This window comes from Geospiza fortis, unplaced genomic scaffold (genome assembly GCF_000277835.1).
Source record: "Geospiza fortis unplaced genomic scaffold, GeoFor_1.0 scaffold17, whole genome shotgun sequence".
NCBI classification, from domain to species: Eukaryota; Metazoa; Chordata; class Aves; order Passeriformes; family Thraupidae; genus Geospiza; species Geospiza fortis.
The window spans coordinates 1,392,608-1,420,438 of NW_005054438.1; the positions used below are offsets into that span (position 1 = coordinate 1,392,608).

The 27,831-nt window shown below is 43.5% G+C and overlaps 1 protein-coding gene across 1 annotated transcript in view; it reads right to left on the reverse strand.

Annotated features, from left to right (window-relative positions):
* Nucleotides 1-4,006: 4,006 nt before the first annotated feature.
* UMODL1 (uromodulin like 1) overlaps nt 4,007-27,831 on the reverse strand; it is a 51,170-nt gene continuing 27,345 nt past the window's right edge. Inside the window, exons 12-20 of the mRNA XM_031062147.1 lie at nt 23,649-23,761; nt 17,844-18,057; nt 14,836-15,293; nt 13,882-14,024; nt 12,102-12,338; nt 11,090-11,249; nt 8,476-8,563; nt 5,831-6,041; nt 4,007-4,262 (exon numbers count right to left, since the gene is read on the reverse strand). Of these exons, the coding sequence (XP_030918007.1) occupies nt 5,854-6,041; nt 8,476-8,563; nt 11,090-11,249; nt 12,102-12,338; nt 13,882-14,024; nt 14,836-15,293; nt 17,844-18,057; nt 23,649-23,761 (1,601 nt within the window). The 3' untranslated portion in view covers nt 4,007-4,262; nt 5,831-5,853. The remainder of the gene's footprint in view (nt 4,263-5,830; nt 6,042-8,475; nt 8,564-11,089; nt 11,250-12,101; nt 12,339-13,881; nt 14,025-14,835; nt 15,294-17,843; nt 18,058-23,648; nt 23,762-27,831) is intronic.

Sequence of the window (27,831 nt, forward strand, 5' to 3'; positions counted from 1 at the left end):
TCCTAATTGTTTTAGCCTTCATCATAGAGAGGACTGAGCACCAGCTGATTTAAAGAGAATATTGTGAGTGGATGTTTTAAGATCCATTGCAAGAACTACACCAGTGTTTTATTTGTGAAACTTCCATACAGAATTTCAACTTCATCGCTCTGATCTTTTCCTTGCCATCTCCAAATATTCCGGCTTTTTCTCAATTCTTCTTTCACACTTGCACTGTGGTTGTTTTTATTTGTGTTAGGTCTCTGAAACTCTTCCTTCTGTGGATTTCAGAGGAAAAATCACTGTGGAAGGGAGGGCAGGAGAGGCAGGGAAGGGAATTTGCTGCCTGTGGATCAGGGAAGCCATTAGGAGGCTCTCTGCTCTAGGCTTTTGACTAAATCACACTCAACATCATGGTTTTAGATCAATTGCAGCCAAACTTTTCCAATTCCTTTGTTTCCTTCCGCAGCCTGCGAGAAAACTTTCCAAGGAGGCATTAAAAACCTCTCTTGTTTACATTTTAATGGATGAGGAAATTTTCCAATATCTCAGCTTTTTCCCAACACCACTGGGACCAGAATTTGGCAGCATTATAATATGGGGGAAAGGAAGAGTGGTGAGTGTTTTGTATCAGGGGTCAGCAGTGCTGTTCTCAGTGAACAACTGGGACAATACACATGCACACCACTGGCCCAAAGGTTTTAGGTAACAGTGTGAGAAGCCAAAATTAAATCTTCATTTCTCCAGATTTTCCATCCATTGTTTTAAATAATTATTTAGACCCAGTGTTTAATTGAAAGAACAAAATATGGGCAATGCCAAATTGGAAAGGGGGAAAGCAGCTCGGGGATTTGAAAGCAATCAGTGAGGCTGTGGGGCACAAGGAGGTTAATTTCTTAATCCAGGTGATGGTGCAAAAAAGAGAGGAAGCATTACTACAGCTGTTGCTTACCAGCATAGATAAAATGAATGTTGGGGGCTTTGTTTTTATTTATTGATATGTTTATTTGTTTACATTTATGTTTTTAAATGGTGGAGATGTCGACACTGGCAGCAGTCTGAGCTGCAGTGATCATGCCCTGATGGTTTTCACAAGCCTGAGGTGTAGCCATGATATTTGCTGAAAAATCCTGGCAAAATTATCTTTCACAAACAACTTCCTTACGTGTATACGCTGAGTGTCACAGACATATTTTCTGAAAAATCCCTTTGCCAGGATTTTTCTCCTGAGAAGCTGAGAGGCCTCAGGAACAAAATGTAAACATTGATTATCTGCTGCTGTGGAATGCAACAGGTGCATCTGTGATTGGTCTCATGTGGTTGTTTCTAATTAATGGCCAATCACAGTCCAGCTGTCTTGGACTGTCTAGTCAGTCACAAGGTTTTATTATCATTCTTTTCTTTCCTTTCAAGCCTTCTGATGAAATCCTTTCTTCTATTCTTTTAGTATAGTTTTAATATAATATATATATATATATCATAAAATAATAAATCAGCCTTCTGAAACATGGAGTCAGATTCTCATCTCTTCCTTCATCCTGGGACCCCTGTGAACACCCCCACACCTGAGGTATACAGGCCAGGCAAAGAGTAGGAACACTGAATTTTAGAAGACCAAACTTTCAGTTTTTTAAGGAATCAGTGGATACAACCCCCTGGACAACTTCCTTCAGGGATAAAGGAGCTGTACAGAGCTGGCCACTCTTTAAGATCCTATTTATTCAAGCAAAGAGCACTCAATTCTTCTTTTGGAGAAGCTGTCAGAACTGTGCAAATTGAACACCTGGGGAGGCTGGTGTGACAGTAGTTTCAGATTGAATCACCACATTGCTGTAATAAATTGTACTGGGAATGCGGAATGTTCTTTTGGTTGTCTTTGCTGAAAAGGATGAAACTAAAGTGTGTTTGCCCTTTGTAAAGAGGAAGAAAGAGACCCTTAGGAGGTCTTTTCTCCTGCAGTTGGTGGTAACTGCAGTCCACTGGGGTTTGGATAAGGTCCAGTGTGATGTTTTCAGTGATTTCTGGACATTATACTGATACTGGAACAGTTCAGAAGATGCCACATCCATCAAGTGCACATCTTTAATACCTGTGACCAAATCACACAGGAAAACATCACAGTACAGAAGTCAACAATAAGTTACAAGGCTGCTTTTATTAAGATACCAACATTCCTATAAACAGACTCAATCTCAAATAACAGTTTCTGCTGAGCATGCAAGGCATCAAAAACAAGCTACTGGTTGACATTTCATCCTGAGGAGTAGTGCTCAGCTTTTGAAAATGGCATAGCTCCACCAAAATCAACAGGCAGATCTCTGATCCTGTCACCTCCAAGAAGTTCAGGATTGTCAGTACTAAAACCTAGAAAAATATTTATAGTAAAATAGCTGAGCCTGACACTGAGTGCAGAAGGCAAACACATTTCACATTTGACAGCAAACTGAGCAAAAGTTAAGAGACTCCTACATAACAAGAACTCATGGTTATGTTGTTGTCCAAAGTTGTGGACTCCCCATCCCTGGAAGTGTCCCAAGCCAGGCTGAGCACTCTGGGACAGTGGAAGGTGTCCCTGCCCATGGCAGGGACTTGGAGCTAGGTGGTCTTTAAGATTCCTTCCAACCCAAATCATTGTATGATTCCATGTTCATCAGACAAAGACTGCAAAGATAATTTATAGTTTCACCACTTACAACTAAATGGATTTTTTTTTTTTTTTAGATCAAGATCTGGTAGCTCTTACTTCCCTAAGGAAAAGACAAGTTAAAGTGTCTTAGTCCTTACAGAGTCACTTGAATCTGAAGCAGAATGCAAATGATTACTCTGAAATTTATTGATATAAATAATCACTAAAATCAATCAGTACAACCTCTTCTTGCAAAATGTGGAAGTAGTAGGCAGTAAGATTATTTTACCCAATAATCTTACTACCTAATGGAAATTGGACTAGGAGTATAGAAAAGCCACTTTCCTATGCTATTCTGTACCCAAAAATCAGCACCTCAGTGCTGTGACTACTGGAAACATTCATGACTTCAAGCTAAGGACCACTTTCCACTGAGAGTTATTTATAATGGTGTCCATTGAGCTTAATTTCTTTATAAATTACTTATAGGTTACTTATATATATAAGCTTAATTTATTTATAAGTTACTAAGTTGGATGTGACCAAATCAAGAAAGATTATCACTGTGTAGGAGGAGTGACTGCAGCAAACAGAACCCAGGGCTGGTGGGACAAGTTACTGACACCTCTTCACCTCCCATCTTCCAACACACTCACTGAGCAGGAGATTTGGGGCAGCAGAGAAGAGCAGCCCAGGAAAGAGCCCTGCATAAAGAGATTTTTGCTCCAGTTTATCCAGCTGACCAGACTGCTGTTGTACCCAATGGGCTGTGTACAGTGAGCCTGTGCTGCTGCACTGATGGTCGTAGAGCCAGGCAAAATTCAGGTCAAAATGATCTCTTCATTTGCAATTGGAGAGCTCTCACTTAGGTGGCCAGCAGTGTGTGGCTTGACTGCACAATCATTAGGGTCTAATTGAGCTGAATACACAGGGGCCAATTGATTTATCTGGAAAAACACGGGCTGCCGGCAACAAAAATATTTTCTTTTTTGGTTTTTTTTATTTATTTTCCACTGAAACGTTGTCAATGACAGAATGAATCAAATTTAAAAACTCATGCTGAAGAACACCCTGAGTAGGTTAAACCCCAGATTCACAGTGACTCTTCCTTACTTGGTGGCAAATCCAGTGCTGGTTCCCCAGCTTCTGTATACTTAAGGCGTTGCACAATTGGCTCTTCAACGCTGCTGCAGCTCAAAGTTTCAACCTCACCCTGGGTAAACAGCAAATTACAAACTGAAAAAGACATCTCTCTGAGGGTTTGCTGATTTACTTCCTTGAATATCAATGGAAACATGCAGCTTGTCAATATTAATGGCACAAGTGATGCTAAGATGAGCACATAGTGATATGTCACCGTGAGAAAACCAGATCTTGAAACTCGAAGAGAGGGCCAGATGTCTTTGTTTTCTTCCCTCCTATTTTATCAGTGGAAAAACTGCCAAAATTCACTACAACCTGGAGCTGTTGTCACAAAGAGTTCTTAGGATACCAGGGAAGAACCAGATTGCTAAGGAAAAAAAAGGTGCAGAGGAGAAAGGGGGTATAGAAGCTTTTTATATATTACAATAATTTGAAAGAGTCAGTGATGTGTAGAGCAAGGAAAGCCAAATGTTGAGTGAAGACAAACTTCAGTTCTCCATGTGATATGATTCCACTAGGGAAAAAGAAATTAAACAAATTAATCAGGATTGAGACAGGTAATCAACCCCCTTCCAAAGACAGTAAATACATGGGAAAGAAGAGCTGAGTAGTGCCAGCTCCAAAATGGAGCCATCAGCTGAGGCTCCATCATGATGGAGAAGTGTTATGAGCCTGACTATATCCTTTCTGCTACAGCATCTTTGCACAACTCCAGAATTCCCATTCCTGAGGTATTGTAACAACAAGGTATTACTCAGGAGAGCAGAATGATGAATGCAAGAGAAGCCACTCTTGCTCTGTGCAGAGACTCAGAAATTCCTGAGTGCAGGTTTGAATTCAATGAACCCCAATATACCCTTTCTGCTGGGTTATGGCTCCATGGTGGGATTTATGATGGAACTGCAGCTGCTGGAGTTGTATCAAGGACTCCCAGGGACCTTCCCTTGGGGCTCCTGGCACATCCAGCCCTTGGGAAGCCACCAGAGCATCACCCTCACCTGCAGCCATGTCCCAGGAGCTGCCCAGAGATGGGTAAGAGGGATGAAAGAGATGGAAATACAGCAAAATGCAACCACTCAGGACTTACAAGCAGGAAGCTGGGATAGTGCTCCCTGCCCTTTGCCTCGGTGTATATTAAATGATAGAATTCTGTGCTCATTGAATTGAAATGAATTATCTGCAAATGCCACAGGGATGTGTCCAGTGCATTTCCTGAGGCTGTGGCATTGTCCTGTGGGAGGCCTGCACCAGGGAAGGGTCACTGACTAACTCTGGCAATAATGACAAATAAACCCTTTTCCAGGAACAGAAAATTCCATCCCAGCAAACATCCTCGAGCTGTGAAGTGCTGTTAGGTGTTGTTCCTCAGCCTGCCAGCTTTCTCACTTCTCTCTCCTCCTCTTAAAGAGACAAGCATGTAAATGATGCTGAGCTGCTAGAACAGACTAATTTTACAGAAAAAGTTCTGAATCCTGTGATATCCTGAAAAAGTGTTAAATTCCCAAGACCATGTGTCAGTGGTTAAGTCTCCTCAGAGCTGTGTTTTCAGACTCTCTGCAGGCACATGTAAGAACTGCTTATGCATCTCAATATTTCAAGCTCTTTATGTTTAACATCCCGCTACTTTCTCAAAAAAAATCTCAAAAAACTAATAATTAAACCCAAGCTTTTGCAGAAAGGGTTCTGAGAACTCTTCTTGAACTTCTGAGAAAAATTTATGAAGAGAGTGGTAAAGTTTGTCTCCTTTATTACAGTAGTCACTGATTTAAATCCAAAAATTACACGGCTTTTTTGTGGAAATGCTTATTGGTGTTTTCTAAGGTGATGTGTCATTTACTCTGACTGAGATCAAAGCCACGAAGGAAGATGAAGGAAAAAATGCTGTTTTCCTCCTCTTGTTCTTTGCATCATTTGAAAATAGGGAAGAACAGTAGGAATTTCTTTCTTACTTATAAAGCCTTAACCCACAGCAAAAAGGACAGCAGCTTCAAATATTCTCATATAAGATGGTCATATACAAATATTTCACCGTTTCAGAAAGAGATAAACAGCTAAAAAATGCAACTGATCAAAATTGAGTACCTGCATGTGGTAACCTTGAGTCACTAATCATAGAACACTTGGTAGCTGAAGTTGTCAGACTTGATCCTGAGGTTGCATCTTCCTGTCCTTCGCTGGTACAGGAGAATGAGAAGGGTCACAACTCCCAGCACACAACCAAACACAGCAAGGGCTGTGAGGATGATGGATCCAATTCCCATTCCAGCCTCCTTCTCTCTCTTGGAACCAGATGCTAAAAAAAAATTAAAATTTAAAAATTAAAAAAAAAAAATCAAGAAGTGAAAGAAAAAAAAAAACTTAGAAATTCCTAAATCTTTTACTGGGGAGAGAAACAAGCCCTGCATGTTAATTAGCCAATGTGCCAGTACAGAACTGTGCTACAGAAGTGTATCAGCCTCTGGTGAGGGTGATTCTCGTGGAAAAGGTGTGAGGACAGACCCTGCTCTCTTTTACATAGCAGTGTAGGGTCCCTGCAGACATGAGCGTGATTTTCAGCTAAAGTTAGAATTAAAGAATTACTACTGGTGACTTTTTAAATGCTGCCTTACTTTCAGAAGTACTTTAGAGGGGAAGCATTCCCCTATCTTAACCCTGCCTCCATTCATCTATGATTATAAAAATGAGTTGATTTGCTTTTCTCATGTATGTAACTGTTCTTCAAACACACAGTATTTGGGGAAGGATTTTCTGTGTCTGCTGGGTCTCTAAGCTCCCAGCTGAGCCAGCAGAGATGTGGCTCAGTGGAGTGGCACTGGCTTGGTGTCAGTGCTGCACCTGAGCAGCCATTCAGAGCCAGCTGAGCAGCCTGAGGCTGTCTGCAATGTCTGCACAAGTCTGGCACACAGGGCACAGGACCTGTGTGCCCCCAGTGTGGGCAAAACTCAAGTCCCACATTGCCAAGTGCCTCCCAGGGCACCACAGATCACAGACAGAAAGTGTTCTCCTGGTTCCCTTTGAACCATTTCCATATATCTGTCCAAATCTGCAAGCAGAAACCCCTCTCCCTTTATTATTTTGCCTCTCTTCATGTTTGTACAAGTTCTTATAGTTCCTTCCTGCAAAGGCTTGATGCACCTACAAAAACCTGCATTTGCTTACATTTACAAACCATTTGTTTGCTTACACTTTCAGGACAGCACTTGTTTTGCCAGGCACTTGTGTGGTACCTGACGTACACAGAAGATAAATATCACTGCAATTAGAGACAAGATTTTTTGCCAAAGGGCACTGCTGGCAGCCACAGAGGTCAGTAAGAGCAGTTCAAGCTACAGACAGCCCAGGGCATCACTCCAAGACAGGTCAAAGCAGTGTTGTGTAATATATTCAGCCTCATTTTTTGAATTTCAGCATGAAACAAAGGAATAAAGTAGAACATGCCCAGTGGAAATGGCAGCCTGTTGCCAGACACAGAGCTGGCCCTCCTGGGGACACGGAACAGTGGCCTTTGCCATGGCATGTGACCAAGTGCTGGCAGAGCAGGTAAAGTTTTTCATGTTCACTGCAGCATTTACAGCTGTTATTTCCTGACATCACTATTCATGTTATCCCCTTCAACACAGAGATGTAGATCACTTAAAATGTGGGGTGGTTATCCAAACTAGAAATAAGAGACAGCATCCAAAAGTGCCACCTTTGCTTAGAAATCAATTTATCAATTCAGCACAACTCAAAGAAAACTCCCCTCACCAGAGGGCCTTTAGGGAAATGACCATTTTTCAAAATTAGAAATTAATCAGGATCTCCAGCAAAAATGGGAGTGAGAGCTACTTGTTGCAAGAGCTAAAGAAAGAAAACTGCATTATTTGCTTTATTAAAAAAAAAAAAAAAAGAACTAATTCAGAAATGAGCACTGAGGGCCTATTTGCACAGATCATGTAATGGAAGAAAAATATATTCTTCTAAGTCAGAGTCAGTGCCTAGGTCCAAAAGAACATTATGAACTTTCAGTTTGTGGCAGCCACAAGTTAAGTCTGATATTGGTGAGCCAAACCACTCTCAATGAGTGTTTTATGTTAAGAAGTTCTAAATGTAAAGTTGGAGGGGGCCAAATGACTGAAAACATGAGAGACCAAGGGTGCTCTTGAAAGCAGCACTCAGGTTAAATGCAGAAAATTCAGGTGCATAACAAATTAGACTTTGCTTGTCCCTAGTGCTGGGGTTTGCCCTCAATTAACCTGCAGTGCACCAAATTAACCAAGGGTGCTGTGCATCAGCTGTGCTCTGCCACTTCCCCTCACCGTGGAAATGAAGTCAGCGCCAGGGAGCCAAAGGAAACACAACAATAAAATCTCTTACATCCTCTGATTTGGGACTTCAGAGCCCAAAATAATTGCAGACTGAGAGCAGTGTAAACACTTGGAAAACCGATTGCAATCTGAAAAGATCAAGTCTGCTTTCACACCTTACAATTGAAATAATTGTTCGATTTTGTGGTTGTTGCACTTGCTACCCTGTGCAAACAGCCACACAAAAGCACTTTATCTTCCTTTCTACATTCCCTTGACAACCTGACAGACCCTGCTCCCAGGAGGGCACGTGCTTCTCCACGCTGCCACGTGGCTCCAGCAGGCATGCTTGCTCCCAAGGAATAGAGAGGGGCACAAAACCCCTGTGTGCCACAGGCCAGCACAAAATAATCCTGCCATGATAGTCTGTCCTCAACTCACCAGCTGATTTCCACAGGGGTCCCCAGGATGTTCTGTGCAGGGAGATGGTTTCTCCAGCCTTCAGGAGCCGAGCCCTTGCATGGCACCTCTGCAACATCAAATCAAACTCCAACAAGTCATGTGGCTTATTAATTCAAAATACAAAACCTTCTGGTGAGCTTGTGAAAGCCCAGTGCTACTCTCACCATCCAGCTTTTGTTTCTTAATGTTATGCTCTGTTAGACTGAAATTAGCACCAAAAGAAATGGCATCAGGGAAAAATCAGTATAAAATCTGTAATTAGTCACACTGGAACACACTGCTGTGAACAGGCTCTTCACACAGACAACCTTTTCATTAACTTGCTGTTTGTTTTAGAGAAACCTTATGGGAGAATAAATTTATCACTAATGCCAGGGTTTTGCAAGCACTTTTGTTTGGATGTTTGGCAGGCACAGCAGATCCTGCAGCCAGCACCAGCAAAAGCAGCAGCAGCTTTCAGACCCTGCTGAGCCAGGTGTCATTCTGAAGCTACCCACAGCTTCAGTGACAAGAGAACCACTAATCTGGGAACTACAAGGCTGAAATCCCTGTCCTGGCAGCACATTCACAGGCATTTTCTGCGCACTTCCTTTTTTTATGTTTGCCGTCTTTTTGTTTTAAGTCGCAGCCCAAAGGTCCCTGATGGGAACCAAAACCTCCTGGCATTATTCAAAGGGTACTGTGGTTCTCCTGGAAGGGCACAAAAACCCCAGAGAAGTGGCAGCATTATACCATAACCAGCAAAATTATCAGGATGGTGTCTTACCATCTTGCTTACACCAGAATGTCCCATCAGAGTTACCAGTTTGGCTGCACTGGAAAATCTCTACAATCCACTGCCAGCAAAAGTGTCTTCAGCTGGGTCAGCCCCCATAAAAATGTGGTTATTTATGACTTTGGTCTGCTCCCAAATAGCTTTCCCAGGTAGGTGGATCCAGTAGGGAACATCTTTATGTAGTTGCTCCCTGGTGGCAATGAATTTTTTGTTCCACATGGCCATGGAGCAGCCACACTCCACCAAACATCTGCATGGTGGTGGCACATCACTCCTCTTCACATTCAAAGTAATTTTCCTAACTCATTTCTTACTGCTTTTCCCCTCAGCCTGTCCATTTTTTTCAGCTCTAAACCTGAGAGCACCTTACTATCTTCCACAGAGAAAACAAGGAATAAATAGGCTGAGTAAGAAGAAATAATCCAAGATGTAAATATTGAGTGTGTGGGTGAAGAGCTGAGCTAAATCTGCCCTGAAGAAAGTCACTGTTCCCCAGAGTAACAGATCAGAGGGTCAGATCCCAGGCCCAGGGCACTTTCCCAGCCATCTTACATTATTTACAAATATCCTCTGTTGTTGCTCATCTTCCTTGATCTCTGCATCTTCTGCAGCTCCTCCTCCCTTTGTAAAAGCCATTGCTCACCCTGTGTAGATGTGCCTGGTGCTTGTCTTCCCCACATCACAATTTAGCCTCAATCAAAGGTACTGAATTCACTGGCTTCTCATAGGGGTAAATTTTGCATAAGAGAAAGAACAATGCATCCTATATATATATATATATATTTAAATATACATATACATACATATATATATGTATATGTAGATATATATTTAAAATAATCAGAACACATTTTTTAATCTGGAGGAAGCCTTATACTTCGAGAAAGGAAACAAGCATCTTCTGGTAGCCTTTTAAAATCCTTTAGGAAGAGATCCTTTGCTTTATAATGAGTTTAAACTGTTTTATTTAGAGCTAGAGGAAAGCGTTGAACAATGGGGGAACACCAAACTGCTAATGAAAACATCCTTGATAGAAAAAGAGCCAGGAAGGTTGGCAGAGGAAGAGAAGAATTCCCAAGTGTCAGTTAGTAATAAAAAAAAGCCGTCAGTTAAACATATTTTTCCTTCTTTCTATGGTAGCAACACATTTTCAGATAAAGCTGTGTATCACTTACTTGCAAGTAAAAAGAAACAATGCAATGCTTTGTAGCACAGACAATTAAAAACTGCAGTTCTTATCAGAACATGGCTTGGATTATTGCTTTAAAAAGCAATCAGGCTTTGAAAAGCCATAATAATTTCTATTAAAGTCACAGCCCTAGAAACTTAATGACACTGAGCTTCCTTTCCTGGCACCTAAACTCTCAGTTGAAGAAGCAAATCTGTAGGGGATAAGAAAAAAAGGACAGAAAAATATATAAATTTGCTCAGACATTGTTCTGACACTGCTACTCTGGGAGTTCCTATTTTGTGACACATCCATCTGAGCTGATACTTTTCTACCCAGCCTAATTTCATTGCTTTTTAGTCATCCTTAAAATGAGTGAAAGGTCCAGTTCTCAGGTTCCTCAACCCTGTGCAAGCTCCATGCTTTTTTTCTAGGAGGATGAGCCACAGGAGGAAAAGCTGAAACTTCCACATGGTTGTGGTGTTTCCCCACTTCTCTCTGCTCTCAGCAGAGAGCAAAGGAAATCTCTAGAGTTATTTTAAACCTTATTTGGAAACATTACTCCCTCCAGTCCATTGCAGGACTCCATATGGCACTGAGAAAAGTACATTTTTTGGGGGGGAAATAGCAAATCAGAGCAAACCACTTACAGTCCTGCAGGTGCTTCCTGGTGCCTCCATACAAATACGAATTCTGCAGTGTAAGTAAACCACAGAGTTGTTGACAAAGGAGAAAATTTTCATCTTAAACTGAGCTTTGCTTGAATTCCCATTTTCCAGCAGCATGGTGTAGGTATTTGGGATGGGGCAGCTGAAAAGGGAGACAAAAACCACACAGAGCAGCTAAGGCTAGAGAAGGCAGGTTTTGGTTATAGCACAGAACTTGGTTTTAAGGCTTTCCTTCCTTTGGGAAGTCACAGCCAGACCCTTCATGAGGCAGCTCTGGCAGTGCAGTGGTGATAAGGGGTTTTTTGCTGCTTTATTCTCACAGTAACCAAGTGGAACAGGAGCAGTGAGAAGTGGTTGGAGAGCTGGAGAAGGAGGGAAAGAGTAACAGAAAGAAGAATTTAAACATGGCTTCACCAAACACAAATTGAAAAAAAACTTCAAACTTACAGGACTAGATTTTGTTACTGAGCAAAATGTTTATCCTGTATTTTAAGGTGAGCCTAAGAAATATGACACTGGGGTGAGATCAGGGATCCAGACAGGAACAAACCTCTTTCAGCAGAGGCTGCTCTAATTTCATGTGTGAGGAATTAAATATCCTATTTCTTTGTTGACAAGAGACACATAAGCTCTTGATAAAGCTGCAACCACAAGCTCTGAACCATAGAGCAGGAGATAAAGCACCCATTTCTCAAATGCTCTTTCACTACTGACTGCCAAAATCACCTTCAAGTGATTCCTTCAGGTTAAAAACACAATTCCCTCACAAAACTGGAAGGAAGACAACCAAACCCAAAAAACTTTCACATAGCCCTTTGAAATCCCTTTTTATATCAACCTTTCTTGTTCAAAGAAGGTGTAACCAGGCCAGATAGAAAAGGACTGTACATGTGAATGATGAGAACACGTGTAAAAGCCATTTAAAATATAACACATTATTAGTCAGTAAGACCTAAGGCATGGCTCATGGTATTTGCAAATGGCATTGCTGTACCTGTTGCTGATAAAAACAAATGGCAGGGAATCCACTGAATTATTTGTTGGGGTGGCCCAGCAGTCAGTGAGAACCACCTTGAGCTGGCTGTCTGCCCTCTGCATCCCCACCTCGATCAGCACATCCTCACTGGCAGAGACTCTGAAATTTCTGGGGACTGGGGAGTTGCCAATGAACAACTGCATTTCTGTTCTGAAGTATCCAGATCCGTGCAAATCTTCAAAGATGGTGTAAAGTCTGAAAAATCAATTATCCTTTTTTAAAGATCACAAAGGTTACTGTGAGTTTCTGCAAGACTTAAATCAGTGCTTGTTTCCCCATATATTTAAAATCTGCAGACCAGGATGGCATAACACTGTTCAAAAGGAAAGGTGAAAAAGCATGGAATTTTCAGCTGGGAAGGTAGAGAGAATGGAAACACAAGTGGGAAAATCCAAAGGGTGGTCTCAGCAATTCAAACAGGGCAGGGAGAAATACCAGAGCGAAGCAGAAGGGGAACAAGGCTATGAACTCCCTGAAAGCTCAAAATAAGGACAGTAAAAGCTTAGTGCAGAAGAGAAGAGCCAAAAAAAAAAAAAAAAAAAAAAATATGGGGAAAATCTGAACAGAAAGTGAAAGGCATGAGAAAATTATAGAGCTCAAAGAAAAGTGGCCTAACAAAGACTTTGCTGGGGAATAGGAAGGAAAACACAATCTCTGGACAGGGCTAGGAAACAGGAACTGGATTTGGTGCCAATAGTTGAAGCAGGATGATAGGCAGGCGAGGAGTTGCACTTGTATGAAGGGAGGACACTCCCCATGACAGAAAGGCTTGGGCTGTCACATCTTCTGTCAGCACAGCCTTGATTTTCTGTGAAGTGTGGCTCTGATTCCATCTTACTTGAAGGTGGGGCCTTTCACAACAAAATAGTATTTGCATGATCTTCTGGTTTTTCAAGTTGACCAAATAAAGATTTGTGGGGGGTTAAAAATTGCCATTCTCAGAAGCCACATAGCAATCTACAGGCCCACATCAGGTGGAAAGATACACAATTGATGTGCTCCAAAAGCAGAAAAATGCTGTTATTGCTACAAGGGATTGCCCAGGAAGGCAATGAGGAGATCAGGAATTCTGACTCCTGAACCTGCAGTTCCCAAAGGTTTATTTCCACCTGTGGTTTAGCCAGGTAAAGGCCAAGCTTGTTGGATCTACTGGCACATTAGTTGGAGTAGGAGAGGAGCACACAGCAGGGACCTCCTTGATGCCTTGGACTGGCTACCTAGAGCACAGGCTAGACAGAGTTAGAGAATAAAGTGGATATTTATTAAAGGCCTTTAACAGATACATCTTAGGCCATGCAGGAGCCTGGCAGAGGCTACAGCCAAGATGGATAATGGTCATGAGATACAAGTTTGGTTCTATTTGCATATCAGAGGTTAATTGTCCAAGTAATTAAGTCACATTTCCTCAGTTTGCTTCCCCCCAATTTAATTTTGTTTATACTTTTCAGGCCTGAGGCTGTGATGATGACTTTGGTTCTCAGGTCTGGAAGGATTGTTTTGTCTGACCACACTGTGAAGAGAGCTTACAAACACTCTACATGGAGTTCAGAGTTATACACAAATGCAGCACAGGATCTGAAAAATATAACAGCTAAAACTTAAGGCATCATTCTGAGCACAGGACTCCCAGACTACTCCCAGTGCTGCTCCTGGGTACAGCTACAGCCCCTGAGGGTTTCCCAGTGCAGCAGCATCAGCCACACAGCAGAATTTCAAAGCAGAGAGAGGTGTTCCTCACCCTTCTGCAGTGTACCCAGAGGAAGTCAAGACATCATTTTGAAACACACAGTGGATGGGACTGGCAATGTTCAAGTGGTGGATTATTCCCTGAGCAGAAACATCATTCCGAAGGGTGGTTCTCACCACAGTAGTAGTCATGTTCTGCAGCACAGAAAGGAGAAAACACATCAGTATTTCCAGGGTTGTACCAGAGCTTTCCAGTTTCAGGTGCTTGGGTGTTCCTCATTCTCCTGACAGCAAAAATCAAACAGATGAAACCTCCAGTATCTTTGTTGCTGTACAGGGAGGCAAAGAAAATACACCAGTCTTCCTTCCTTTTCCTTTTTGTCATATCATAGAATCACAGAATCACAGAACAGCTTTGGCTGCAAGGGATCTTAAGTTCCAAAAAATCATTAAGTTAAAAATCATTGAGTTCCAAACCCCCTGCCATGGGCAAGGACACCTTCCACTAGGACCAGGTTGCCCAGAGCCCCATCTAGCTTGGTCTTGAACACTTCCAGGGATGGGACAATGACATTCCTTAGCAATGGCCATTGCTCCAGGAGGGAGTTTCTGTACTTTGGCATGGTCTGAACACAGCCATTGGGTTGGGATCCAAAGAGAGCTGTCACTCTTTGTCCCCACTGCTGGTAGCTATTGAAGTATTTGTGAGCATAAGATGATGAAATTACTTTTAAGAAAAGCCAGCTGCAAAGGGAACCCAGAAGAGGCATGAGAAGTGATTCTCAGTTTGGACAGGCCCTTGAGTTTTGCTGCCTGACCTCAAAGATTCCCCTTCTCTTTGGTGAGAGAGTTAACTTTCCATCACAGGAAGGGGATTTCTTTCTCCAACAGTTCAGCAGCTAACAGACTGCACACCTAGCTAAGGATCTGCCACTGCCTCTCCCCTCCTGAAAGAGAAATAAAGTGCTCCAGGGCTTGCTGGCATTCCCTTGCTCAGGAGACTTACGGTCTCAACCTGGGTGCCACAGTCGCTCCAGCCCGCCTGCAGCACGACGTGGGTGCCATTGCTGGTGCTCACATTGCAGCCAGGCTCCCCCAGGAACAGGGAGCTCTCTGGGATAGACTCCTGCTGCAAGAACCTCTTCTGGATGGCAAGGACGATCCTCTCAATCTCACAAAACACGCTCACAGCATCTTTAATGGAAACCTCTTGGGTGGGTTTGACCAGGGGGGCTGGAGGTGCTTGAGGAGAAACATCAGGAGTTGCCATGGGATCCATGGTGAGAGGACTCAGCACTGTGCTGGAGAACATGGTGTCCTCCAGAGCTTTGTGCTCAGCAGGAGAGAAGTCCAGCAAAGCAGGGGAGGAGACATGAGCTGAAGTTTGCAGAGATGTCACAGGTAAAATTGTGCTGTTCACAGGTTTCTTATCTGTCACTGTTGCCTTCTGGCTGAAGGGAAGTGCTGAAGAGAGCCAAAAATAAAGGTACTGCTGTAATTTACATGTTGAGATTGCTCTCATTAGGCAAAAGCAAACTCTTAGGAGGAAACTCAGAGTTACTGGCAGGAAACTAGTTTCTTTTGTTCTTTTAACCTGCTCTACTTACTGCCAAAGCTGGGGCTTTTTTTAGAAAGGAGCCCATGAGACACATAAAGTGCCTGTCCATCAGTAAAGCTGAAGTTCTTTATTTCCTGGCAGCTGCAATAATTAGTGTGTAACACAGGCACATACAGCTTTTGGAAGATCAGTGCTTGCACAATATTCCCCACTGGCAGTTGCTCAGCAAGTGTTCGTATGTTTTTGCCTGGAGCTGTAGGAGACTGCCCAGTTCTGGCTGGGGGCATCACCAGGAGTCTGATAAAAAACCACAGGCCTCATTTGTGACCAGTTATTACCCAAAAAGATGGGACCTTGAGGGCTTTGGAAAACTCATTTTGGGGGATGCATGGGACAAACCTCATGTGGCAGCCCCATATTGCAGGTGTGTCCTGAGAGAGAGGAATAAATGTGTCAGTGGCAATCTGTAATGGTTCCAGGAAGAAAAAAGTGGGGAAAAAGGGAAGCACAGGTTCAGATCAGTGTGTGTCAAACACCAACATCCAGCACAGGTCTGGAGTTACACCCTGAGTATTCACCCACCACTGACTGAGAGAGAATCAAGACAATAAACTCAATGTGTCTCATTGCACAAAACTTCTCTTAAATAATGTTAGTGGCTAAAACATAAAAATACCACCTATTTCCCAAGCAACATATAAAATCTGTACAACCTTATGGAACTACCCAGCTTCCAGAAATGTCCCAAATGCAAAAGTCACTGATTTGCACAATAAAGGAAGGAAAACAAAAGTTGGAGCTCTTCCAGAGCTGGATTTCCCAAAAACTTATCATCACATTAATATCTTAGTTAAAACTGAACAAAGGCTGGTATCAATTGACAAATCTTTGTAACTTCAGTAAAAAATGTTCCTTGTCATTGTGGTTACAAACCCAAATATAAATTACTGAAGAAGCTTAAGAGAATTTAGGAAATTAAAGACCCATCATACATCAGCTAACAAATGACTTGAGGAAAGAGAGAAGCCAGATGAATCAGCTCATAGAAAAATGTAGTTTGCAATATCAGCATTTCCTCCCTGCTGCCATACAGAGGTGAAACCACCTATCAAGTATTTTCTGTTACTTTTTTTTTATTTCCTCTTCTGTCCTCTCTGCCACTGCTAATGAAAATCACTAAGAATCTGGACAATCCTGTCTAATTTTTGTGGCAAGTATGAGAAACAGAACTCTTAAAAGAATCTTACAACATTAAATATTAATATAGTACATTCCCAAGAGGATGCTTCTAACCCCAGGGGCCTCCACAGTTTTTCCCCCATTTCACAGTTTTGAGGAGATGCTGAACAAATGCCCAGCATGAGTGAAGCAGAAGGCTTGTGTCACTGATCCAGGTTGTAATCTACTCACTGTCTTAATTTTTACCCAGCTAAAATATTCATTTTTGAGAGAAAAAACATGCTTTTATTTCTCTTTCTTCTTCCAAAGTCTAAAAACTGGAGCAAACCAGAGCATAGGTGGGACCCAGAAAGCAGCACCAGCCACCTGCTCTATGGGGACCTGTTCCTAAACAAACCCTTTGTTTTAGCCCAGGTTTGAGGGGAGGAGGCACTCTACAAAGCACCACCCCAAGACAGTTGTGATCCTACTAATTACCAGGATATGTAACTTTTCAGATTTACAGCTGTGAGTGTAACAGGCAAAAAAAAAAAAATTATGGACAGAGCATAAATATGTTTCTGAAGTAATTTTGCATGAGGTTCTAATTGACAGCTTATAATAAAGAACAAATGGATCATGTCAGGGATACAGTATTTGGGGTTTTTTTCAGAGGTGACTTGTGAAACAGAATTCAGCTGCTCTTAGTCAGGAGATTAATCTTTTTTGTTACTAACTTCATTACAAAGTTGTACAATCAGCCATCATGCTGGGCTTGGCAAAGTGTGAGCTTTCACCTGAGCTCCAGAGCCACAGGTGTATGAGGAAAACAACTATTCCCAGTGAAGAAGAACCCACATATTCATTTATTTATTGGGATTTCTATTTCAGGGAAAAATTATTAGTGCAAAGCAGAGTGTAATGCGTTTTTAAATTATTTTAAACTGTGCTAGTTATGGCTGTGTTCAGGGACTCATTTCCACTGGTAGCTTATAAACCCCTCAATCCATGACCCCTAACATCTCCTTATCTTTTTCTCTGTAAAACTGATTCTAGACATTGTCACAAAGACCCGTTGGTTTTGTCCTTTTGGATCAGTGGTACCTCACTTCCTATGTCACCTGTGGGTGTTCTCTGAAAAACTTACTGGATGGATAAGCAGGAGCAATATAAGGAGAGAGAAAGGCTTTTCATCCATGTGTTTTACAGGTATTTTCATCTCAGAAGACACAGATTAATAATAGCTTTTGTTATTTATCTGGCTGTGAAGAATTATTGGGGCACAAGGTGCTCCTCACCGTGTATGGAGAGGCTGTTCCTGTCCATGGTGAAGTAGGAGCTGTGTTCCAAGGCCTCAGAAAAAATGGTGATGACATGGGGGACATCCACTTCTTCTGCAAGCAGCAAATTGAAACTTACCACTGTGCTCCCATTAGTAACCCCCGTTACCAGCACTTTAATCAGACCAGCATCCATCTGCTGGAGCACCTCAAGGGGCAGAGATTTCTGGACCTGGAATAAAAACAAAATGTATGTGGGGATGGGCAGATGGAGCAATTACATTCCAGGCTGTGTACACTGCTCAGAAATGAGTGTTGTGCTTCCTGCTCTGGAGGGAAGCAGCAGAAAATTGACCTTTTTGCTTTGTAACATTTTCAATCCAGAGCAGCTGAAGGATGTGGTGCACATTTAACCATGAATATTAAATGAGCCAAGTGATTAAGACATCTCATCTGTCATTTGGCACAAGCCCTTGCCTCTGGTAACAGAGACGGAGGGAGGAGACTGCAGGGAACACCCATGTTCTGCCTCTCAAAATGCCTCTGGGGAGAGGGGCAAGCCAAGGAATCCCAATCCAATACAAGGAATTCCAATCCAATACAAGGAATCTAATCCAATCCAAGAAATCTAATCCAATCCAATCCAAGGAATCTAATCCAATCCAAGGAATTCTAATCCAATCCAATCCAAGGAATCCAACCCAAGGAATCCAGTCCAATCCAAGGAATCCCAATCCAATACAAGGAATTCAATCTAATCCAAGGAATTCCAACCCAAGAAATTCCAATCCAATCCAAGGAATCCAATCCAATCCAAGAAATTCCAATCCCATCCAAGGAATTCCAATCCACTACAAGGAATCCAATCCAATCCAAGGAATTCTAATCCAATCCAAGAAATTCCAATCCCATCCAAGGAATTCCAATCCACTACAAGGAATCCAATCCAATCCAAGGAATTCTAATCCAATCCAAGGAATTTCAATCCAATCCAATCCAACCCAAGGAATCCAATCCAATCCAAGGAATTCTAATCCAATCCAAGGAATTTCAATCCAATCCAATCCAACCCAAGGAATCCAATCCAATCCAAGGAATTCCAATCCAATCCAAGGAATCTAATCCAATCCAATCCAAGGAATTCCAATCCAATCCAAGGAACCCAATCCAATCCAAGGAATCCAATCTAATCCATGGAATTCCAATCCAATCCAAGGAATCCAATCCAATCCAATCCAATCCAATCCAATCCAATCCAAGGAATCCCAATCCAATACAAGGAATCCAATCTAATCCAAGGAATTCCAACCCAAGAAATTCCAATCTAATCCAAGGAATCCAATCCAATCCAAGAAATTTCAATCCAATCCAAGGAATCACAATCCAATCCAAGGAATCCAATCCAATCCAAGGAATTCCAATCCAATCCAAGGAATTCCAATCCAATACAAGGAATCCAATCTAATCCAAGGAATCCAATACAATACAATACACTACAATACAAGGAATTCCAGTCCAATCCAAGGAATTCCAATCCAATCCAAGGAATTCAATCCAATACAAGGAATCCAATCCAAGGAATCCAATCCAATCCAAGGAATTGCTGGTGGAAGTGGAGGTGCTCCTGACACTCCACACTGCTCAGACGGCTCTCTCAGCCCAGGAACATTACAATTTGGAGCAGGTGACCTTCAAGCTTTGCTTTCCAGCTGATTTCTCACCAGAGCCAAGCAATACCCACCTCTTTCTAGATACCCACACCAGGGTGTTAAGGAGCCAGGTGGGGGTTACACTGTGGCCACCTCCAACTGCTTTTTCCTCTCCCTGATTTCTGCAGGGAATATCTGGAGCAGCAGGGCTGGATTTGAGCCACGAGTTTAAGGCACAGTTCATTTCAGTGTGTGATGCTCAGGGATGCCAGCAGTGATTCCCACCAGGAAGAGCCCAGGGAAGATGCAAGCGCTGGGAGCCACCAGGAGAAGCCTTGTTTGCCTTGCACCCACGCTCAGAGCTGGTGCTTTTAGTGCTGGATTCTCACAGCTCTTGCACAGCCTTGTGCCCTGCCTGCTGCGCATTACCCAGCATTGACTTCCCCCCTGTCTGTTTCCCAGCCCTGCAGACAGTCCCAGGATTTGCAGGTGTCCTGCAGCCTTTTTCTGAGTCCCCAGAGCTGGTGCCAAGGCCACATGGCACAGAGCAAACCCCTGTGTGCCCCTGAGAACAGCTGCCTTGTGCCTCTAAGTCCCACCCAGCAAACCTGGGAGTGCCCCATGGAGCTGAGCTGGGAGGATGGAGACAGCTGGCTCTCCTCTGAACACCTGGGCAGAACATAACCTGTCCTTGTCAGACCCCAAATCTCCCCTTTCACCAAGACAGGGCCTCTTGAGCTCCTTCTGCTCTCTTTTTCTGCTGCTTCACAAGCAGGTACTGAAAAGTTGGAGGTTAGTCCTGAGTTTTAAGCTTTCATATTTTTTGTCTGAACCTCTCAACATTAAACACAGACAGCTGTGACATGCTCTTAGCCCACCCTGATTTCATCCTCTTTCTCTATCTGAAAATTTTATTTTATCAGTTCTTCTTTTTTCACAGAATCACAGAATCACTGAGGTTGGAAAAGACCTCTAAGATCATCAAGTCCAAGCTGTGACTAATCCCCACCTTGTCCCCAGCCCAGAGCCGAGTGTCACATCCAGGTCTTCCTTGGATACCTGCAGAGATGGGGACTCCAAAGCTCCCTGGGCAGCCCCTGCCAAGGCCTGAGCACCCTTTCCATGCAGGAATTCTTCCTGATGTCCAACCTGAACCTCCCCTGGAGCAGCCTGAGGCCATTTCCCCTTGTCCTGTCACTTATTCTCTGTGACCAGAGCCTGACCCTCACCTGGCCATAGGTTTTGTTTTTTGTTTTGTTTTGTTTCTGTCCTTATTCCTATTTTTCTTCCCAAAGCAGGACCCAGAGCTTGAATAGTGCCAGGCCACATTCACAGTATTTGTATTTAGCCACTAGGTGCCACTACAAAACCTTTCATCCAAGAGACTCCAGGATTTCCCAACAGCTACCACACCCTGGGTTATCAAAACAACGCTTGATGAAACAGGGCTAGGGGAAAAAAAAAAACCAAAACCAAAACCGGGATGGGGGTGTGGGAACGGAACTTTTTGGAATGAAATATTCAACATATAATACCCTTGAGTATGGGGAGTTCTTACAAGAGAAATTATCTTCTTGTCTGTCATTATATCTGCAATTTCTATAGCACACAAAGGAAATCTAAGCAGGGAATGCATTGACAGTCTGGCAACTGTGAATAAAAAAGTAAAAAGTACAGTAATTTGAACAGAATATTGTTTGAAAACTGTTTTTTTCACTCAGAGAGGGGAAAAAAAATAACCCTCCCCCACTGTGTGTGGTTTGGGAGAAGGTACCAGAGCACATCTGCCCAGCCACCATCACCAGCAGCTCCCAGGATGTGGAGCTGGAGAAACTCAAATTAACAAAAGGGTGAAATTCCACTGGAATAGTGAAAATTCCTTAATCCCTGTTCCTACACTCATATATAGCTTCAACTACAATCATTTTAGGTGCATTCAGCTACACAAACACAGACCATGTGCCTTCCAAATGAGGGGGTCACTCATAAGGCATTATCATTTATTAGTTTCACACCTTTTGTCACTCAGCTAAGTTTAAGACACCCAAATTCAAAACAAGCTTTCCACTTGGGAATTTATTGCGCCTCAGTGAAGGTATTTTCAACTCAAACTTTTTGTTTTCCCAACATTTTGTTGAGGACAAGCCATGATATCCTTCTTGGGGCGTTATAAAACACAAGATGAACAAACCCCAGGACTTAAATGTTTTTTTTTTTTGCCTTTAGCTCTGTTGTTTTTAAGTGGCATTACAAGAAAGGTGGTGGAACTGGCCTGGACAATGACAGTGCAGGTTAGCACATCAAGTTTTTACCTCCTTCTCATTATTTAAAGGATGATATTTCCATTTGCTGTGCTGCCAATTTAACCACATGGCACTTAAGCGCTGGGGCTTAAGAACATTATACACATTAGGATTTATAAATCCTTTGAATTGTAGATTATGACTCCAAAGAGGTTTAAAAAAAAATGTCTGGCAAACTGTATTTAACTGGAACCTGAGAGTGCTTTTAAAGCTCATAAAACTTTCCTCATTTACTTTAAAAGATCCATTTCTCATCCTCATAACCTGAAAAGAAAATATACAGATCTTTCTGGTCTCCTAAATTTTCTTTGGCATCTAGAAATACAATATTTATAATATTATTTACAGCAGCTATGCAATTATAGCCCATTTACAGTGGCTCAGAGGTGGAAGGAATCAACACTAACACATCTCTCCACCTGATCCACAAACCCAGAGTGCTGGGAAAAGGAGTTAGCTCCTTATAATCCCAAAAGATCATTTTCTGCCTGAAAATTTGAGACCCAGGTAAAACTGACACAAAACTTCATTTTATTCCTTTACATGTAACCATTTTACAATTATTTGTTCTTTTACATGTAACCATTTTACAATTATTTTTATATTTTTCCTGAATATATTACATATTTTTCCTAAATATATTATATATTTTTCCTAAATATATTATATATTTTTCCTAAATATATATATATAATATATTTCCTAAATATATTATATTATATTCCTGGACTAAGATATCTGACTGAATGAAGGAAATACATTAATTTCAGTCCATTTCAATACTGTGCTGTTCTGAAATAGCCTCGGGCAGAACGTGATGCTGAATGAGAGAGAGGTCAGTGGAGAATTGCTCCCTTTTCACTTTGCTAATCACATCACTCTGGTTTTGTCACAGTTTTTCTGATGTGACAGCTTGGGGCCAAAACAGCTCCAGGAAAGCTGTGCTCTGCTAACACACCCAGAAAGATGCAAACCAGTGGGAAACTGATTTGATGTGCAAGAAGGATAAATGGATCCCCCTCTTCCCTCCCTGCAGCTGCCTGTGACCCCAGGCTGGCCTGTGCCCCTGTGCCAGCAGTGTTCCAGTGTGACTCTGTCCCCAGTGATCCTTGGGAGGCCTCTGCAGGATTTGAAAATCCATCAAATTGCCAGTGAAGGATTTATCACCACACTTATCAAGGCCTCTGAAAACACAGACAGTGAAGGGGAGGTAAGGGAAGCAATAAAGCAGCCCAGCATAACCAGTGGCATGGATTTACAGGCATGGGTGTGTTGGAGGGAGCACCAGAAGGAACCAACTTCTGGCAAACTCACTGCAATATTAAATACTGTCAAAGGCAACACCCCAGAATGCTGAGAGGGTTAAAGGCACAGCAGATATCATGTTGTGCTTTGATATCCTGCACTCTAATTAGAAGTGAGGGCAGAGGTGACTTTTCAAGAAACCACTCCCTTTCCAGATATGGGGCTACAAAATCCAGGATGATTACAAGAACTGTCAGCCTTGAGGTACTGCTGCAAAGGATAATAACAATTATACAGCTAATTAGGATAGTGCTGTTCAGGGCAAGGGTATCAGAGCACTTTGCTGGTTCCATTACCTTTCCACCACACCCCCGGAGGAGATCAATAATTCAGTATATGCAGGTATGAGAAGGAGGGGACATGGAGGTACCAGAGAATCCCAAAATCCTGATCTTCCTCTAAAACACAGCTGCACACTTATCCTGCAGCCCCAGGCAGTCAGGAGAAGCGAAACCTTACAGGTGTGTCAAGGAACACAGATGACTTATACAGGCTTTGGGGGAAAAAAGACCATATAAGGGATTTATTGAGACAGGTAACAGGTCACATCCTTCTTCACCACTTACTTCAGCAACAAAGAGCTGTGCAAAGGTTTGATTTTCCTCACTGCTGTTATTGCTAAAGCCTGGAGAGTATTCCATGTTTGTTATCCGAACTGTGCCACTAAGTTTCTGGAAGGCTGCAAGGCAAGAAAAATATAATAAATATATTAATATATTATATAAATCTAAAAATATATCTAAATAAATATATCAATTATATAAATATAATATGTGCTTTATGGGCTACAGCCCATGGACAGGTGTGTCACAGTGTCCAGCATCCCTGGCCACATGCATCCACTCATAGCAGCAGAAAGCAAGCCCTCTGAAATATAGCCCAAACCCCAAAAGTCTAAAAATAAATAATCCAGCATCTCAGTCTGCCCTGCCTGAGCCCCAGGTGGCTCTCAAGAAAGGCACTGACCTCCTGCAGGTCTCATATCTGCCAGCTCTGCCTTGGATCTTTCCTGATGTCTGGAATGCTGCTCTGTTCAGGCACTGGAATTGCTCTCCCAGGCTGGGTGTCCCATCAGTCCCTCCAGAGGGACCAAATTGCAGCACCAAATCCTCCCTGCAGCCTCACAGGAAGGCTGGGCTGCTGCCTGAGCTTACACATCTACACTCTGCACAGCTGTGGTGGGATGAGATGAATCCCAACAGGGTGTACACTTCCCTCCTAGTTCACATCTGCTGAATGACATCAAGGCAGACTCAAACATTTTATTTCCTGGTTTCTCTGTGTTTCCCAGTGTCTCTGGGCTTGGCATTGTTACTACAGACACTGAAGTGATCAGAGAGCAAAGGGCTCCTCAAGGCATGGTTTGTGTCCCTGGCATGCATTTAGTGATGACTGCAATCAACCAATGCTGTGACCATTGCCAGCAAATTGCCTTCACTCTGCCCCCAGCTCCTAACAAATCACCACCCCTGACACAGCAAAACCTAATGTTTCAATGGTTTATATAAATACAGAATAGTCTTCACCAAAAACATCAAGAACTTTATCATCTGGCTGAGGATTCCGTTTAAAATTCTGAATCAAGTTACCAGTCTTTGCTTTCTGGTGTAGCAACCTGCTTTCCTCCCTGCCCACACCCAACTGCACCCCCACAGGGGATCAGGCACCAGGTTCCAGCTCTGAGACTGTCTGACTCCTAAATTCAATTTTAATCTGCCATTTTAGCTGCTTTCTATGGAACAGAAGGAATTATAAAACTCTGCATAAGCTCTGTGGACCACTTTACACCCAAGTTCTACTCACATTGGGAAAATAATCACTTGAACTAGGACAGGTATTGGAGGAAAAGAAATAGTAATCAGGTAAAGCTTTACAGGTAAAGCTGAACCTCCTGAGCCCACTGGAGGAGGGTTCCTTCATCCCAGCATAATTCTGATCCCAAAGGAATCCTCACCACTGACAGTCAGATCAAAGGATTTGGGTTTGCTTTTGCCATGGCTTGTCCTGTCATGTGAACACAGGTATTTAGGGGATAAAACACATTCAGTTGTCTCAGGTGAGAGGGGAAAATGTTCCGAACAATTCTCAGAACATTATTATTCTCAAATAATAATAAAAAAGATCTCTGGTATTTAAAAGACCAGACAATGAGGAGTTGGCTGAGGTTGAGCCTCCAGGTCAGAGATGATGCCACAAGGAGGAGCTGCATATGAAACTTCACCAAACGTGGGCTTTTGCCCTCAGGATTTCCTGCCCCAGGCTAGTGAGATGCCACTTTGGTGGCTCTTGCTCTTATTCCTTAGGCATAATCCCTTCACAAGCTTCTTTCCCAGCAAAAGAACCTGGCTGAATATTTGATTCATCAGAAATATAAACCAAGTTTTTATAAACTGAACTCTTTTTGCGTAGAATTCTTCAGGTTTTTTTTTTTTTCCAGCTGGGAACAGGCTTTATGTGGTTTTTGTCAGTTAAAATTAACTAATTTTGTACTTTTAAAAAAAATCTTTGTTTTCATTAAAAAAACAAAACAAAACATCTTTTTTAGGAGGAGAGAAGGCAGCAGCTGAGCAGGGCATTGGCACAGCTGCCCAAGGCAGGGCAGGATGACAGGAGGGGACACCTGGTGAGATTGGATGGGGGGACAAGAGAGGCTGGAGAAGCAGCTTTGGGTGAAAAATGGCTGAAAAAAGCATTTTCCAGGGAGAAAGGAATGAGGGAGCACCAGAAGTGGAGCAGGATCCGTGGAGACCACCAGGAACATGAGATCACAGGGGAGGGGGAGATAAAAGAGCAGAGGAATGTGTGACTTGGGATCAGAGAGGTGTGGAGGGCATGAGAGACAGAATAAAGACAAGCAGAAGCAAAACTGAAATAGCCAAACTGGAAAGTGACACAGTACAGGAAAAACATACATTTAGTGATGGGCAGAGACAGCAGCATTGCTATCCCAAACAAAACTGTAATTTTAACACCAAATCTGACTCTCTGAAATATGATTCAGCTCCAATCAACAGAAAAATCCCCTAATTAACTGCAACACATCTGCCCAAACCCAAACAGACGAAACCTTCAGCAGCCTTGCTGCTCTCAATTGCATCTCTTGAAACAATGTCTCTTGGGTTTCCAGGCAGCTCCTGCCTCACAGGGGATTTGCGGAGGACTCTGTCTAATCATCCTCTGCTGAGAGCAATGGGAAGGCAGGTCCTTTTCCTCCCTGGCTCCCTAAATTAAATCCTCACACAACTGCTGCTGCCGTGTCCTGGTGCCAGAGGCTGCAGGAAAAACCAGGATGTGTGGCAAAAGGACAAGCAGCAAATGTTGCCATGAGCCACGTTTCAGTGCACTCTTTTATTGTGCTTCCTCCTCTTGGGGTGAAGAAATGTAACATCAATAAAAGCAACTGCTAAATTGCCAGGAAGAGGAATTGCTTTCACAAGCTGATTTAGCAAAGAGAAAGTGCCAATTCCTGCAGAAAATATTATTGACATAGAAAAAATTGCAGGCACCAAGACAATAACTTTGACATTGAAAAGATAGTTTTAGATGCATTTTTCTGAACTCTGAGTGAGACTTGCTTCTCCCCCAGGTGAATTCCCACATGTGCAGACCCCATGGGATGTGTACTCACTGTGGGCTGGGCTGGGGGCTGGCCAAGCTGGTGTCCCCAGGGCTCCAGAGTGTCCCTCAGACCAAGAGCTGTTCTCCCTTCCCACCTCTCCATCTGCTCTGGGGGTTGCAATGCCAGTGTCCCTGGTGGCCAGCAGAGCTGTGTTGGGGCCACCTGGAGAGCTGCCCTGGGGCACTGTGTGAGTGCTGGTGGCAGCTGAGGCTGTTTGAGTTGGAAACAGCCCAAGTGAGCCCAGCTGCTCGCGCCTGGCTGTGCCCACGGGTGTGTTTGGGAGAGCAGCCCTGGCCACGGAGCTTTGCTGCAATGGGCTCCAGGCCTCTGTGCCCATGGCCAGTGCCCTGCTGGGGGTGACCCCCATGGCCACAAGGCTGCTGTCCCTGTTGAAAGCCACCTCTCGAGCCAGACCTTTTTGCCAAAGGGTTGGAGGAGCACTGGTGGGACTGTGGGATGCTCGTTTGTCACACAGGGCCAGCGCAGCAGGGAGGAGTGTGATGGCGCCAGACGCGGGGCCTGCAGCAGCTGCTGTCCCCATGGCCAGTGCCCTGCTGGGGGTGACCCCCACGGCCAAGGGGCTGCTGGCCCTGCTGAAAGCCATCTGTGGGGCCAGACCTTTTTGCCAAGGGGTTGGAGGAGCGACTGTGGGATGCTCGTTTGTCACACAGGGCCAGCGCAGCAGGGAGGAGTGTGATGGCGCCAGACGCGGGGCCTGCAGCAGCTGCTGTCCCCATGGCCAGTGCCCTGCTGGGGGTGACCCCCACGGCCAAGGGGCTGCTGGCCCTGCTGAAAGCCATCTGTGGGGCCAGACCTTTTTGCCAAGGGGTTGGAGGAGCACCGGTGGGACTGTGGGATGCTTGTTTGTCACCCAAGGCCAGCACAGCAGAGAGGAGTGTGGTGGCGCCAGACGTGCGGCCTGCTGTCCCCATGGCCAGTGCCCTGCTGGGGGTGACCCCCACGGCCAAGGGGCTGCTGGCCCTGCTGAAAGCCATCTGTGGGGCCAGACCTTTTTGCCAAGGGGTTGGAGGAGCCCTGGTGGGACTGTAGGACACTCTTTTGTCACCCAAGGCCAGTGCAGCAGGGAGGAGTGTGGTGGCGCCAGACGCAGGGCCTGCAGCAGCCCCTGT